Below are 14457 nucleotides of genomic sequence, written 5' to 3'. Positions count from 1 at the left end.
CTTATGTTGTGGTGTGACCGAACCTTATATAGGTTGCCTACGTATCCCGCCAAAGGAATCAGGTCAAAACGTAGTTCGTGGGAATGGTTTGAAATTTTCTAATAAAGGACCGAACCGATGTGGATTGCCTACGTATCCCGCGAGGGAATCGGTCGGCGTAGTTTTGTTATATAAACGGCTAAAGGTTTGTTGGCTTTCTACCTAAATATGTTTGACACATATGTTGATAGTCTACGAATCCCGTGAGGGAATCGAGCTAGCGTCCTTGTATAAGGATTTTTGGATTTTTCTGTTATAATGCGGCTTGAACCCTATGTGGGGGTGCTACGTATCCCGCAAGAATCGAGGTCGGAACGTAGTTCGTACTGTGTTAAAGGAAAGGTTGCAAACCAGGTTGTCTAACCTAATGTCGTATTTTGATTTCTTCTTGAATTGCTAGCTTTCAGGCTTATGTCATCACCTATTGGCTATTTACTTTCTTCCAAATGAAATCTTGTCTTCTAATTTCTTCGTATTTCCTCGAGGTGTACTTGGTTCATTCGTTCGTTTTACGTCCAATCGATAAATCGATTGGCGAGATTTGATAAATAAAGTAGAAAGTAATAAATAGACGAGTTAGAGAAAATCGAAATGCGTTCATAGATTGTGCAATTTTAGCTTCCAAAAGATGAGGCGAAACAACAAAAGTTTTAGGGCACAATTTAAGCCTCAATTTTAAAATTGTGCTATCTCGAAAAGTTCACTGCCGTTCGATACCAAGACTCACGGCGAACCGGGGGACGGAGTACAAGTCCAATTCTTGAAAGTCTCTCACTTTCGACACCCTTAATGGTCGGTGTCTCGGTGTTGTGAGTAGCGCGTAGCAATCTTCGTTGGTGCTTGTCTTTGGATTGTTCCCGGGAGCGATAAAGGTTGATGGCATGATGGCTTTCACGTCTCCGTCTTTCTCGAAATGCTGATCATGTTCACGTTGGCATTTTCGTGAGCCGATAGAGGGTTGTTTTCCACGTTGGGCGAGAGCTCCGGTAAGTAGGATTGCTCCTTCTTTAATCAAGGCTTCGATTTTATTTTGAGCCGTAGCAATCTTCGGTGTCATGTCCCGACAACGCCGGAATGATATGCGTAACGTTTAGAACCATCAAACCATCTTGGAATGGGATCGAGAATTTTCCCTTCAATCGGTTGTATCACCTGCTGCTTTCATCTTTCAACAATTGAGCCACGGGTTCGACGAAGCCTGCAGCGTAATTACGGAGTATTTTGATGTCGGTGTTTGGACGGACTTTGGGTGCGGTATATGGTCGATTTTGGTAAGTGGGAGCTTAAACAGGTTGATATGGACGTGGGTTTTGATGTGGAGGTGCTCGGGGTTGGTAGTAATTTGTTTGGGTATTGTAGACAGGGTAAGGAGATAGTAGAGTTTGGTAAGGTTCAACGTAATGGTAAGGGTAGAAAGGCGGTTGTGGATGGTTAAAGTATGTAGTGGTTTGGCTTGGCTTATGTCCTTGTACATTCGTGATTATCGCCCGAGCGATCTTTTTTCTTTTTTCGTATTTGATAGAACGGCACGAATAGCTTTGTTTACGAACTTGCAAAAGCGTAAGATCTGAATTTTTCCCGGTTGATTCATCTTCTTCCAGGGCTTCACCCATTCGAACAACTTCGTGAATTTTTGTCCCATCATACCTATCATTTTCTTATAAAATATGTCGGTCTGGCATTCAATGAAGGTGGCAGTCGTTCATCGGAGGTTGAACCCTGGCTGCTTCTGACCTCCAACGCAGTGCATACTCGCGGAACGACTCAGTTGACTTCTTGGTTAGCTTGGTCATGTAGACTATCCGGCGTGATATCGATGTTGAACGAATCGGTCCGTAAAGTCTTGGGCCATGTCACTCAACCACGCCATTTACGGACGTCTGTTGTGTATACCAATTAAGGGCCTCGCCGGATAAGCTCTGATGAATAGTTCATCCTTACGTTCTAGTCTCTACCTACTCCAACCAATTTGTCACAATAAGCCCTTAAGTGTGTATGAGGGTCGCGGGTTCAATTGAAAGTATCGAATTTCGAACGGTTTGTAGCCTACGGGCAAATCGACGTCGGTGAACACACGGATCCTCGTGATACTACACTCTTAGTTCCCCACGCAACTTGAAGGTTTCTCGTTATTTCTTTGAGGCATGCGGATCTCTTTTTTTACCATATATCGTCCGCCCTCGCTTTCGCCTCTTTCTCCGTTTCCTCGTATTGATCTACTTGGTGGCCGGAACCCGACCGGGCTTTGAGTTAGTATATGCTTGTGTTTTCATTGCATATCACAGGGAACGTATTGTGCGTTAGGAGTGACAAAGATGCTCTCCTTGTATATCTTTGGGTTGGATAAGTTTGGACGGTAGGAGTGTTTTGGTGGTGGTGGTGTTTTGTAGCGGTGTTTGTAGGTAGTTGATTTGGTAGGTTTTGAGGAGTAGTTGTAGGTGGTGGATTAGTGTTGGTAGGTAACGGAATATAAGGAGTGTGAACTTGTGATTGATTTGGTGGGTTGACGGGTGGTGGATTAGGAGTAGCGTAGGTATTGTAGGTAGGTGGTTGATTTTGTGGAGGAGTACAGGTAATGTGGGTGGTTGGTTGACTTTGTAGAAGGGTATAGACAAATGATGGATTTGGTGGAGGAAAGTTGTTGTTGGTGGATGCATTATTTTTAGGGAGGAAAGTGTTCGGGGGCCCAGAGATTCAAGTGATGGAGAAACGGGGTGGTTGGTGCGGCAGGTTCTAGGTTCGGGAGGGGGACTTTGGAGTGTGACGGATGATTGATCGGGTCCACCCAACTTGGAGATTTAGTTCGCTACGTAGGTCCTCGATCTCTTGAGTCGAACGGGCGATATGTTCGTCGTGTTGCGCCAAGTATTTACATGTTCGAAGTCTCGGGGGGATCGTTAGAGATCACAACGTTTTCCAAACTAGTTGACACGGATGCGGGTACCGGATCGGTCATGATAATTTCTTTCCTTGCGTGACCCCGGAGTACGTCGAGGTGCGGTACGTTTTTTTTGACCTTGTGCGGTAAGGATGGTCGGCCGGCTCGAGTGTTAACACGAATCAACTCTCTTTAGGGAATAAACATAAAAAGATATAAAGTGCAAATGATGTTAGTCTCATTAACTATCTAGGTAAAGTCATGATCACGTAATGTCGAAGTAAGTCAGCGTAGCAAATAATTCATCAAATAAAATCAAACAAGTTGTCAAGCAAGTATAACGGACAATGACGCGTCCTAATATGCATGTGACCTCTTTGTGCCAGAGGTAGGCCTAACGTTGTTTGAAGGGTAAAGTGTGCCATAATATGTCATCCCATTGCTTTTGATTAATTAAACCAATTCTATTTCCCAAAATAAAGTACAAAAGTAATGTAATATTATTACATATCGAACGAGTACATAAAATGTTCCCTATTCTAAATAAAGTAAACACAATTTCCTATGTCTAATTTCTAGCTCCAGTTTGTGGTGTCCTTCGTCATTTGTTGTACTCCAATGCAAGTCCATACCTGCCATAGAAATGTTAGTTGTTCCCTCCCTCCTAAAATTTAATTAATTAAAGTAAACGGTCAATATTTAGGCACAGTTACCCTTAAAACGTGCACATAAAGTATGATTTGGTGTCACTTGGGGTCGTGGACCCACTTGGACGTTCGGGTAAAGTCATCTAATGTGTTTAATACACCAAGTATTAAACCTCCTAGGTCATGAAATGTATGCCCCTAATAACGGGTGTTGGTTTGGCTTATCTTAGGGCCGACTAAGAGTTGGCTTCCTATGACACAAGGTACCCCAGTGGACAACTTGGGGTGAAAAATCGCGTGTACATCGATCGCACGCCGATCGACTAAATCCACAAGATCATTCCGACTAAAAGGTGTTCTAGTAGTGCACGGCCGCGAACCGCGAAACCGTTTTAAGTGTGTGAATTTTCCAGCAGTGGAGGAAAATGATACGGAATGACAGTTTATAAAAACAGTAACATTTAAACAGTTTATATCAAACAAACAGTTAATAGCACGTAAAACAAAAACAGTCAATAATAATAAAAATTAAAATAAGCACACAAAGCCTAACTAAAACTAAGTCTGTTATGGTTAGAACCTAAGTAGATCCCAGTAGTCGCTTAGTATCATACCTATTTTAACAAGGTCAAAATAGTTTACAACATCCCGGTAATTCCGGGGTTATTTAAAGTTAAGGAGTCGCCACCTAATTATTTATGGTGAATTAGGGCACCTAAGGTTAATTAAAGTAATTATCTAAAGTTGATTTAAAATCTACGAAACTAAAAGATCTGAGTAAGGGTTCAACTAACCTAGAGGGAAGGTATTAGGCATCCTCTAAATTCCATTAATAATGGTTAATCCGACCAGACTTAGGATTAGGCTAAGTGTAAATATAGTATTGTAAAAGAACGTAGCTTTGTAAGTATGATTAAAGTTGTAAATAGATATGTAAGAATCTTTGTTTAAAATAGGACTTGTAGAAAATAATAATTTGTATAAAAGAGTACTTCCAATGCTATTAAAAATATGACTCATAAATGACGTTAGGGCTTTAGATGAAAGTATAATAGTGTTGTTTAAAATAATACTTGTAGAGGAGATTTAACAAACGCGAACTTTAGATAAAAATTGTATTGTATGATTATTGCGATGTAGAAAAAGTCTAGACTTATTTTCAATACTTGCGTATTAGTGACATTTCTAAACTTCTAAGATAGTAAGAGTGGATCATGATTCTTTTAGCCCAAATATGTAGGCATACTATTTGAAAATCAATTACTCAAATAAATGTTATAGATATTATAAATAGTTTAGAATATAAATAGAAATAGTATAATTAGTGGAATTAACTACCCATAGCTAAACTAAAAAACCCTTAATGTCAACGAGGTTTACCTAAATTAGCAAACAAAATGTTAGTCATACAATATTAATACACACGAAAATAAAAGTGGGGGGGGGGGGGGGGGGTAGATATAATGTAAATGGGCTTGGCCCGTTTTAGGACCCAGTTGTGATCCGTTTACGGGCGGGGGCTTCGGCCCGGTATCAATTTATACGTGTTCTTTTTGCTGCCTTATTGGGCTTAGCCCCGGATTTTTGTTTATTTTTGGTACGGGGCGGACTAACTCGAGAGAAAGATTTCGATGGGCTTTGGCCCAACACCGAATGCGGAAAATGACGAATCCCTCAGACTCGTGTGCGAGATGGTCATGCACAAAAACGAAGGAAAAGGATTAGTATATGATCAAAGAATAAAACTAAACATACATAAAGTAAACTCAAAAGAAGGACAGATTAATAATTCATATACGTACTATGTATATACTGGATATATACACGAAAAGTATAGATATTGCATTTAACACATAATCTAATACATAATTTTAACAGTGAAAATCTCCTACCAATATAATTTAACACATGGAAAAGGACTAAACATACTGCCCGTGAATTAACATTCAGCTTTTAGTGATTAGAGGAAGAAACTTCCAGTGTGATCCTTTAACACATTAGACTCCAATCAAGAATATGATCCAAGATAGGTGAACGTAGTATCTATTCTTTTTATAGAACAAAACCAACGAGCGGTTTGATTCCCCCTCGAAGTGTAGCATTTGTTTTATCAAAGTAGCAATATTTCATAGCAAACAACAAGGAGCCACGAGTTCGCAGTAGACCGACTAGACCTTTCAAAAATATGCACGTTATTATGCTGAAATGGTAATTAAAATGCGACAAGAATCTTGATTAAGCGATTACAACGGTAGAAACAAAAGGCAAAAGGCTATGCAAGTGACAATCCTATCTGACCAATGTCAACAATAGAGGGTTGCCCGGACGGTCGAAATTTCCACTTTAACATTCATACTCGAAGCTTTCTAAAGAAATATTTAAGCATACGCGATCTTCCAGTATCAAACGAAATGCGTATACGAATCTCCACATGATTGATAAGCTAACAATGCATTAATCACCTCAAAAAAACGAGTTAATTGAGACTAACCTAGCTAAACTAAAACGTGAATTTAAAGTCAAACACGCGCGATCCTATGTCATGGCTCCTAATATAACTTGTTATCAATATTGATTTGAATAAACAACGTAAGTGATATTCGTATATGTACGAACCATTTAGCCTTAACATATAGGCGAGGATTTAATTAGGAGTAAGAAAAGGGCCGGTTGTATTCTCTCGTTACATACTCAACGTCAACTGCGAGCAATGCTTTATCATTCATAAAATGCAAACTAAAACCGAGGAGGGTAAAATAACGTCGGGGATTTAAAGCAAGGTTTATGCAACTTGAGATCATGATTTTTTATCGGTACTTAAACACCAAAATAATGTATTCATACGCTAATTGCATAAGAAACTGCTCGAACACTTCGGATGTGGTCTCTAACTTCTAAATCATGTTTGGGGCATATCACATACATAGTTCCTAAACAGGTGAATTTCCAGCAAATTTGAGCGGATAAGATTTGATTAATTTAACGCATCATTTTCTAACTCACTAAGTACATATTCTATAGCGAGGAGAAGAAAAATCGGTTTTGATCTAACACATTGTTTCTAAGCGACGGTGAATATTATCGGCCGAGAGATGGAATAGACTATTTATATGTGAGCATTTTATAAGCATAATTCTTCTGACTTAGATATTCCTATACCGTATAGATAATCTTATAAACAAACTTAACGAAACAAAGGCGAATTGATATACCCTCGGAATTCGACGCACGATATGCAAACACATCAAGATCTAAATACATGATTTTCCCATTACATAATGCGATGTCGGCGAAAGAAGAAAGAACGAGGTCGAGTATTACCTCTTGTGGGTGCGGTGGTTCGAATTATGGGAGTCTTGGATCTATGCTCGAATACGAACGAACCCGAACCCGATTAAAGTAACTAAAGTTTCAAATCGAGAAGCGAAAATAGAGTAATATGTTGGATGTTTTTTTTTAAAGTGAGACTATCCGTTTTTCGCGAAAATTCCCCTTCGGCTGAGCACTTAGAGATGTATTTATAGGGGTAGAAAAATGGCTAGGGTTTTGTTAGGCGGGAATTTGAAATCGATTCAAAGTTGAGTCAACGATTTCGAGTGAATAGCCGTTTGAGTTTGGACAAAATTGTTTGTTTGTGATCCTTTTCCGTGACTTTCTGAAAAGCAAAAGATTTCATGGAAATGGAAAGGCACGATCTGAATTGGAGAGAAAAGGTTTGGTTTTTCACTTAAATCAGAAGAAGAGAGCAGCGTTGCACGAAAATGGCATGGGTGAGGTCTGCCAAGGCTGATGAAGGTCTGTCGTTTTTCTGAAAACGGGATGAGAGAGGGAGACGAGAGAGATGAGAGAAGAGAAAGAGGGAGGCGTGAAAGAGAAAATGAATTAGGTTTAGGGGTAATGCTGATTTGTTCAAATGGGTTAATCGGGTCGGGTAGTGGGATTATGGGCAGATGGTTTGAGTTGTTGGGCTGGTCTGATGACATTAAAAAGAAAACGCGGGCTGGGCCATTTATTTGGCATATTGTATAATTAGTTGGCTCCTAGGTGATATATAACTTGTGTAATATGCATCATGGGATTAGTAATTAATATGTAGAAAATGAAATGATGACGAACTATTTAAAATTTGTGATAAAGTAATGAAAGTAACGAGTTAATAGTAATAAAAATAGTAGTAAAACAAAGTATTTAGCTTGTTAATAAATTTAAAAGCCAAGGAAATAAATTGAAAAAAAAGGAGGGACAAAATTGGGTGTCGACATATATGTTGAGAAATCGATACTAATTCAAATAATGAGAAAGTAAATTTTGGTCAATTTGTGTGAGCTTTGCAAGATTTACTTTTGATTTTGAATTCATTAATTAGACCGTTTGTTTTCTAGTGGTGCTCTTGTTCGGCTGATGCGCTCCGGTTTCTTTTCTTTTCTGCTGATTTTGCATAGCACTAAATAAGATGCAAATTTTGATTTACAAGAAGCAGCAGTTCTCATGTTATTAAAGAACAAGTTAGTAAATCTTGATCTTGTTACAAAATTCATTCGATTTCTACACAGGCCTCGGGTAGTGAATGACTACTTCTTCTTCTTCTTGCTTTTGTGTGATTAGCTCACTTGCTTTATCCTTGTGTACCTTACTTGTATCAATTTCATTGCATTATAAAATACGTCCTTAAAACCATAATCATAAAAAGCAGATAAAATCAACGAAATCGAAACCGATAGAATTTATGCTATAATGGTTTGGTTTGGTTTCAATATTTAAAAAAACCGACTTAATTGGTTTGGATTTGTTTTAACCAAAAACTGAGTCAAACCGGACCATGAAGTTTGTAACTTCAAACGTTAATTTGGCTTAATACATAGGCAGCCCTTTAAATTTGTCAATAAATTTCAGTTAGAAAGTACTTAATTGGAATACGACATAATTTTGAGTGCCTATTGTAATTGGATTCTTTATCATTTGTTAAAAAACCGACGTAAAAATGGAAATTTTATTTTTCATAGTTAATTGGATTCCTCCACTACAATAGGGAACTTTAATTTAAACCACGTAAAAATGGAAATTTTCTTTTTCATGAATTAAACAACCAAAACAAAAAAAAAATCGCCTAAAAACGAGCTTGAGCCGGCAAAGTTATCCATTGTTTTTCCTTTACGGAAAAGGGCCAAATATACCCACTGAACTATCGAAAAGGGTCGAATATGCGCTTCGTTATCTTGGGGTTCAAATATATCACTGTCGTTATATTTAGGATTTCCAGAATATATCCTCTACTGAGTTAAAGTTGACCCCAATCCTACATTGGCATTAATATTTTAATAAAATAAATATTATGTGGCATCAAACCTCAACCACAAACCCAAATTTCTGCCAAATCCCAATCTCCGATCGGTTGAAAACACACCATCGAAACTAACAAATCAATCAACCAGCAATGGAGATGAAAGAAGGATCAGTAATTCATCAAGTCCTCATTAAACTCCTTAACGGTAACCACAAAGCCCTAAATTTCACTACCCAATCCATCTCAACCCAAACCCTAAAGCACAAAATCCAAACCCTAACTTCAATTCCATCTCACCTTCAGCTTCTACTCCCTTCCAATTCATTCTACCCTCTTCATGACAACCAAACCCTAAATCTCTCAAACGGGTCGGGTAATTTTCCGGTGGTGGTGCATTTGTTGCTCCGGTTGAGAGGTGGTAAAGGAGGTTTCGGGTCATTGCTGAGAGGAGCGGCGACGAAAGCGGGCCAGAAAAAGACGAATAATTTCGACGCGTGCAGGTAAGGGTGGCAAAATCAGCTCAATAGATCATGACCCGTTTAGGTTTGGGCGACCCGCTTATCTTATTAACTCAGCTCATTTTGACCCGCTTAATTTAGGTCATTTGAAAATTGGGCTGTTATGCAGCCCAGATTGATCGATGAGAAACTTTGTCTATATATTTTTCAAAAAACATTCTTTTATTTGATACGCCCTCGGTCCCAATTTATGTGGCATAGTTGGAATTTTCAAGTTTTTCTTTGACCGGAATTTCTTTATATGCCTTTTAAATATTTTAAGCTGTTAATTATTGTGATTTATACTACTTTTTAAGTAGTTTCCAAATATATTAATTTTATTTTCGGAAAACTTAAAGCTTCTATATCCAAATTCACGGTCAAAGTTTAGAAGTTTCAATCTCGAAATTACAATTGTACCACATAAATAGGGACATAGGGAGTATGTTATATAGTCGTAATATAAGGAATTTTTTTTAATTAGGTACTCAAACAAATTATAAGAAAAAAAAACTAAGAGTTTAAAACATAATTAGAATTGAGTGTGTTGGGTTATGACCCTGTTTTAAACCCGTTTCAGCCCAAGTAATTTTTGGCCGGGTCAATGACCTGCTTATTTATTAACTCAACTCATTTTGACATGCCTAATTTTAACCCAACCCGCTCATTTGACTCCTCTACGTACAGGGATATGAGTGGTAGAAGGCTAAGGCATGTGAATGCAGAGAAGAAGCTGGAAGAGTGGAGAGCTGAAGCAGAAGAGAGGAAATTGGAGAAGATGGCGGAGGAGTTTCTTAAGAAGAATGCTAAGGAAGCCGCGAAAAAGGGTAAGGGTGTTAAAGGAGATAATACGGATAAGTATGTGCAGAAGTATAGGGAGGATTCAGCTAAGTGTATGGAGGAAGTGGAGAGGTCAGTTAGGGAATCACTTAAGGGATTTGTGTCATCTAAAAGGAAGGGTGTTGAGCTCAATGAATCAGATTCCAAAAAGCTCAAGATATGGTAAGGCCTGTAACATTTTTACTTTTCGCATTTTTTTTCCCCCAGTTTGTTTAAGAACAAACTAATTTGTCTTAAAAGACTCGATAATTAGTTTTGAAATGAGGAATGGTTATTGAGGATTCGTGGGCGACCCAACTAGTTTGGGGTTTAGGTTAGCTGTTGAATTGAGTTTTGCTTTGGAAAGCCATTATCCTGGGTTGAACATTTGAATATCATCCATATTTTTGTCAGCGGGTGAAATAGATTGCAGTTTAATTTGAATGTGAGTGCATGAGCCCGTGCTTTGAATTTTCCTAGATCAAGTAGTTTGGATAGGCATTACTCTTTTGTCTAGTAAGTTTCTCTCCTTTTTACAAAGTTGTATTGCCTCAAGAACACCTTGGGCAACCATAGAATCTCGCTAGCAAGTGGAACATATAAGATGTTTGCTCTGATGTTGGGCAATCAGGGGGCAATAATCCATTATCCAATTTTTTAAGACCAAGTAGTCAGGTGAAAGGAGGGAAATCCCTCCCTTTCTGGTTTTCCTGTTTCTCTCTTTTATAGGAGTATTATTTATATATTTATTTGGATAAAGGATACTGGTTCTCCTGTAGTTGGATCATAGGAATCATTAGCTAGAATGGGTTTTTGAATTTTCTATCTCTAATTTCCCCTCGACCTAATATGTGACTATTTCAATTTGTTTTAAAAAAGTGCAAAGTGGTGAGTAACCACTGTTCTGTCTAATCATATATTAAACAATTCAAAGGTGAGACCTAATGATCAATGAAGTGGTAGGAGAGCCATGAGGTCTCAGATTCAAATCTGCCTAAGCCTTGGTGGGCACCTATGTTGCTCGGACCCTTCACTTTTGCTGCCGTACCCGTGTCCGACATGACACCGACACCGACACCGACACCGGATTCATGTCGGATCTGGTCAAACGACATTGGATACTTTGACCAAATCCATGGACCAATCTGAGAAAAAATTTGAGGCTAAATTGAAAGAAACGGAGAGCTCTTGAAGAGTGGACACTTATTGTATCTAGAAGAGTTTCAAGTTAATTAAAAATTAAAATTTAATTATAAATGAAACATAACTATAAAAAATTATTTTTGTTTTTTATTTCTAGGCATAGATTTAGTTATTTTTCTTATAATTTTGAATTATTTTAGCCAAATCCCCGCACCCGTATCCGCACCTGGATCCGTACCCCCGAATCTTAAAATTTAGATTATGCCGAATCCGACCTCTAGATCCGTACCCGTATCCGACACTCGACACCGAGCAACATAGGTGGGCACTGGTGGAAGGTAGCGGGTACCTGGTGGAATAGTCGAGGTGCATGCAAGCTTGCCTGTATACCGCCGTCATTAATATTATATACATTTGTTATATATATATATATATATATATATATATATATATATAACACTCATAATACCTTCTCTATAAAAACTCCTCATAATTGTACATGTTACCTGCCTGATAGAGAATCTTGTAAATTTTAACGGGAAACATTAGATGATTGAATGCAAGGTGTAGAAAATCATGTTTTTCTTTGACGGGTCTCCACTGTTTGTACACATTTTTACATATTCTATATGCATAATTTTCCCATGTATCCAATTTGAAAAAAGGCTTGTGATTTTTGGTAGGAAGGGTAAGAGGATAATGGGCGAGAGTGATAGCGATAGCGAGGACCTAGATGATGATGACAGTGATGAAGAAGAGGAAGAGAATGACAAATCCATTGTCATAGATAACGGGGACAATTCAGACTCCAATGGAGAAGCAGAGGGAAGTTTGGATTCTGTGACTGGCAGAAAAGTCGATGGTGGTGCATCCGAGAGCGGTTCTGAGGAAGAAAAGGATACTCTTCTTAAGAATCTTGAGTCTGCTAAAGATGTCAATGTAAATGCAGTTCAGCAAGAAGGTGAAAGTCTGTCCTCCCTCACTCCAGACAGTCAAGAAATAATTGGGCAGAGTGGTGTTGCCTCTACTTTTGCCACTGATATTGCATCTGCGACCGAAAGTATTCAAACAGAAAAGGAAGCCTCTGGTACCGAGCCAATTGTTGTGGAATCTAGCTCTGGTGTGAAAGAAAGCAATGTTGCAGAACCCAGTGATAATTTAAGCCCTACACCAGTTCCTCAGGAAGATGCAGTCTCAGAGGATTCAGACTTGGAAAAGCCTTTTAATTTTGAGGAATTTAGTTCAGCGTCGGAACTGGAGGTATGTATGCATATTCTCTGATATTGTTCTGAAATAGTATAGTTGATTTGACTCCATTGCTCTGTACATGATTTGATTCCATTGCTTAGTACATCCGTGTTGTTCATCTGTCATAACATACTGGTTTCCAGCTAGCCTTTAAAGCTTTTTCTTCTTGCTGCAACAATTTGTTCTCAAACTTGCTGGTTGTTAATCAAATTGAACATTACAGTACTTCAACTTTTCTGTTTGGCTGAGTATTTTCTTTTTGGCGGATTTCCTATGGGATGACCAACTCTTTTTATCCCCGTTTCTGTTTTGGATAGCTCAAAAGTCGCTAATGTCCGCGCAATGTGGGTGATTGTTACTTGTTTCCACTGGCCTCCCCTATGAGATCAATAGCAGTTAGTAAATTTTATTATTTTGGCTCAAGTTTGGGTTAGTGACGTAATAAGTAGTTTTAAGTCCCAACCTTTCTATATCCTGCAGGCTGCACTGCAGGCAAACTGAAACCGTTGAGAATGAAATCCTTGGGAGGGTCTAACACCTATATAGATGGTCCATACTTTTTGTTATCAACTTTTAACTGGCATCTGAGTGTGATTTATGATTTTCTGCTGTTACTTTGCAGAGCCGATAAGCCATCGGCTCTGCTTCTCTTTAATTTTTGTCTTTAATGTTGAATCATTGATATCGCTTCTGTGACTAGTATAAAATTCCTTATGGCTTCAACCGGATGTTAAAAAAGTTGCTGGAAAATGATTTTTCAGAAAACTGCAGTAAAATAAAAATAAAGAGAAGGAAGTCATTCTCTAGTATCCTTTATTTGAAAGGAAATGGGAGTTTAAATGAGAGGCAGAGCTTGCTCTTTTTCCCTTGGATTTGCCTGACTTTGGAGGAAATCTTTCTTGGGTGAAAGTTTTTAAGCCCTTTTCTAACAACTTTAGTTTTAACTAAATGCATCAACAAAGTGCTACAATTAACTTTCTGGTACTTTGCTTTTCTTTTCCACACAGTCGAATGTTTACTGCAAGTAAGTTTGTGTTTTAAGGGGAATAAGGTTGTGGGTCTTTTGTTTATTGGTCTTCCCTTCTATTGGTAACTCTGGCTTTTAGTACATTGCTTGGTTCGTCTGCTCTAAGTCTTTACTCTTTGTCTCAGATAACAGTATGGAAGTTTGACATGAATGCATTTGGTATATACTTAGTTGCTATTTTAAATTGGGGCGATATACTGTAATTTTGTCATGGTAACTTGGTATTATTGTCTGGTCTCTACGGTTTCCTCTTCACCACTAAGCTTGTGTTACTGTTCATTGGTAAATGGAATAGTGTTTGTAGCCAGTACTTCCTAACTAAATATACTTTGATTTGATTTTTTATAGGTCCTCGGTATGGAGAGGTTAAAGTCAGAACTTCAAGCGCGTGGGTTGAAGTGTGGAGGCACTCTGCAAGAACGTGCAGCCAGGCTTTTCTTACTCAAAACCACGCCTTTAGAGATGCTTCCAAAGAAGTTGCTTGCTAAGAAGTAATTTTGTGCTCGTTTGTTTTGTAGCTGCTTGTAATTGTATCCCCAGATGTTTCAGTGTCAGTTTATTCTCTATTGACTTACCGTGTAGATATGCATGTATTTCCCTGGGTTCCAACAATTTCCAAGGACGAACAACAGTAATTCACTTTTCAGAGTAATGAAAGGTGACTAATGTTGATTTGGTTTCGATATTTGTGAAGTCGATGTCAATGCATGCTTCGTTTTTCCTAAACCAGAATCTACCCAGTAATGGTTTTGAAACGAATTAAAACTAAAAACCATATCAAGAATATTGAGAGCTTACAGTTTCCTGTTGACATCCTTTAGTTATATTCAGTTTGCCCATTTTTAGAAGAGTTTCTTTTCCATTTAGTATACAAA

General features: G+C 38.3%; 1 protein-coding gene across 1 annotated transcript; it reads left to right on the top strand.

Annotated features, from left to right (window-relative positions):
* The first annotated feature begins 8934 nt into the window (after window positions 1-8934).
* LOC132063780 (uncharacterized) lies at window positions 8935-14254 on the top strand. The gene is made up of 4 exons (XM_059456493.1): window positions 8935-9348; window positions 10033-10347; window positions 11991-12567; window positions 13931-14254. Exons 1-4 carry the CDS (start codon window positions 8999-9001, stop codon window positions 14075-14077), a joined length of 1389 nt encoding a protein of 462 aa, XP_059312476.1. The 5' UTR covers window positions 8935-8998; the 3' UTR covers window positions 14078-14254.
* The last annotated feature ends 203 nt before the right edge of the window (window positions 14255-14457 follow it).

The sequence above is a fragment of the Lycium ferocissimum genome, chromosome 7 (assembly GCF_029784015.1).
Source record: "Lycium ferocissimum isolate CSIRO_LF1 chromosome 7, AGI_CSIRO_Lferr_CH_V1, whole genome shotgun sequence".
Classification (NCBI taxonomy): domain Eukaryota; kingdom Viridiplantae; phylum Streptophyta; class Magnoliopsida; order Solanales; family Solanaceae; genus Lycium; species Lycium ferocissimum.
Note: the sequence above shows the minus strand (reverse complement) of the source record. Positions and strands in the feature narration are given on the sequence as shown.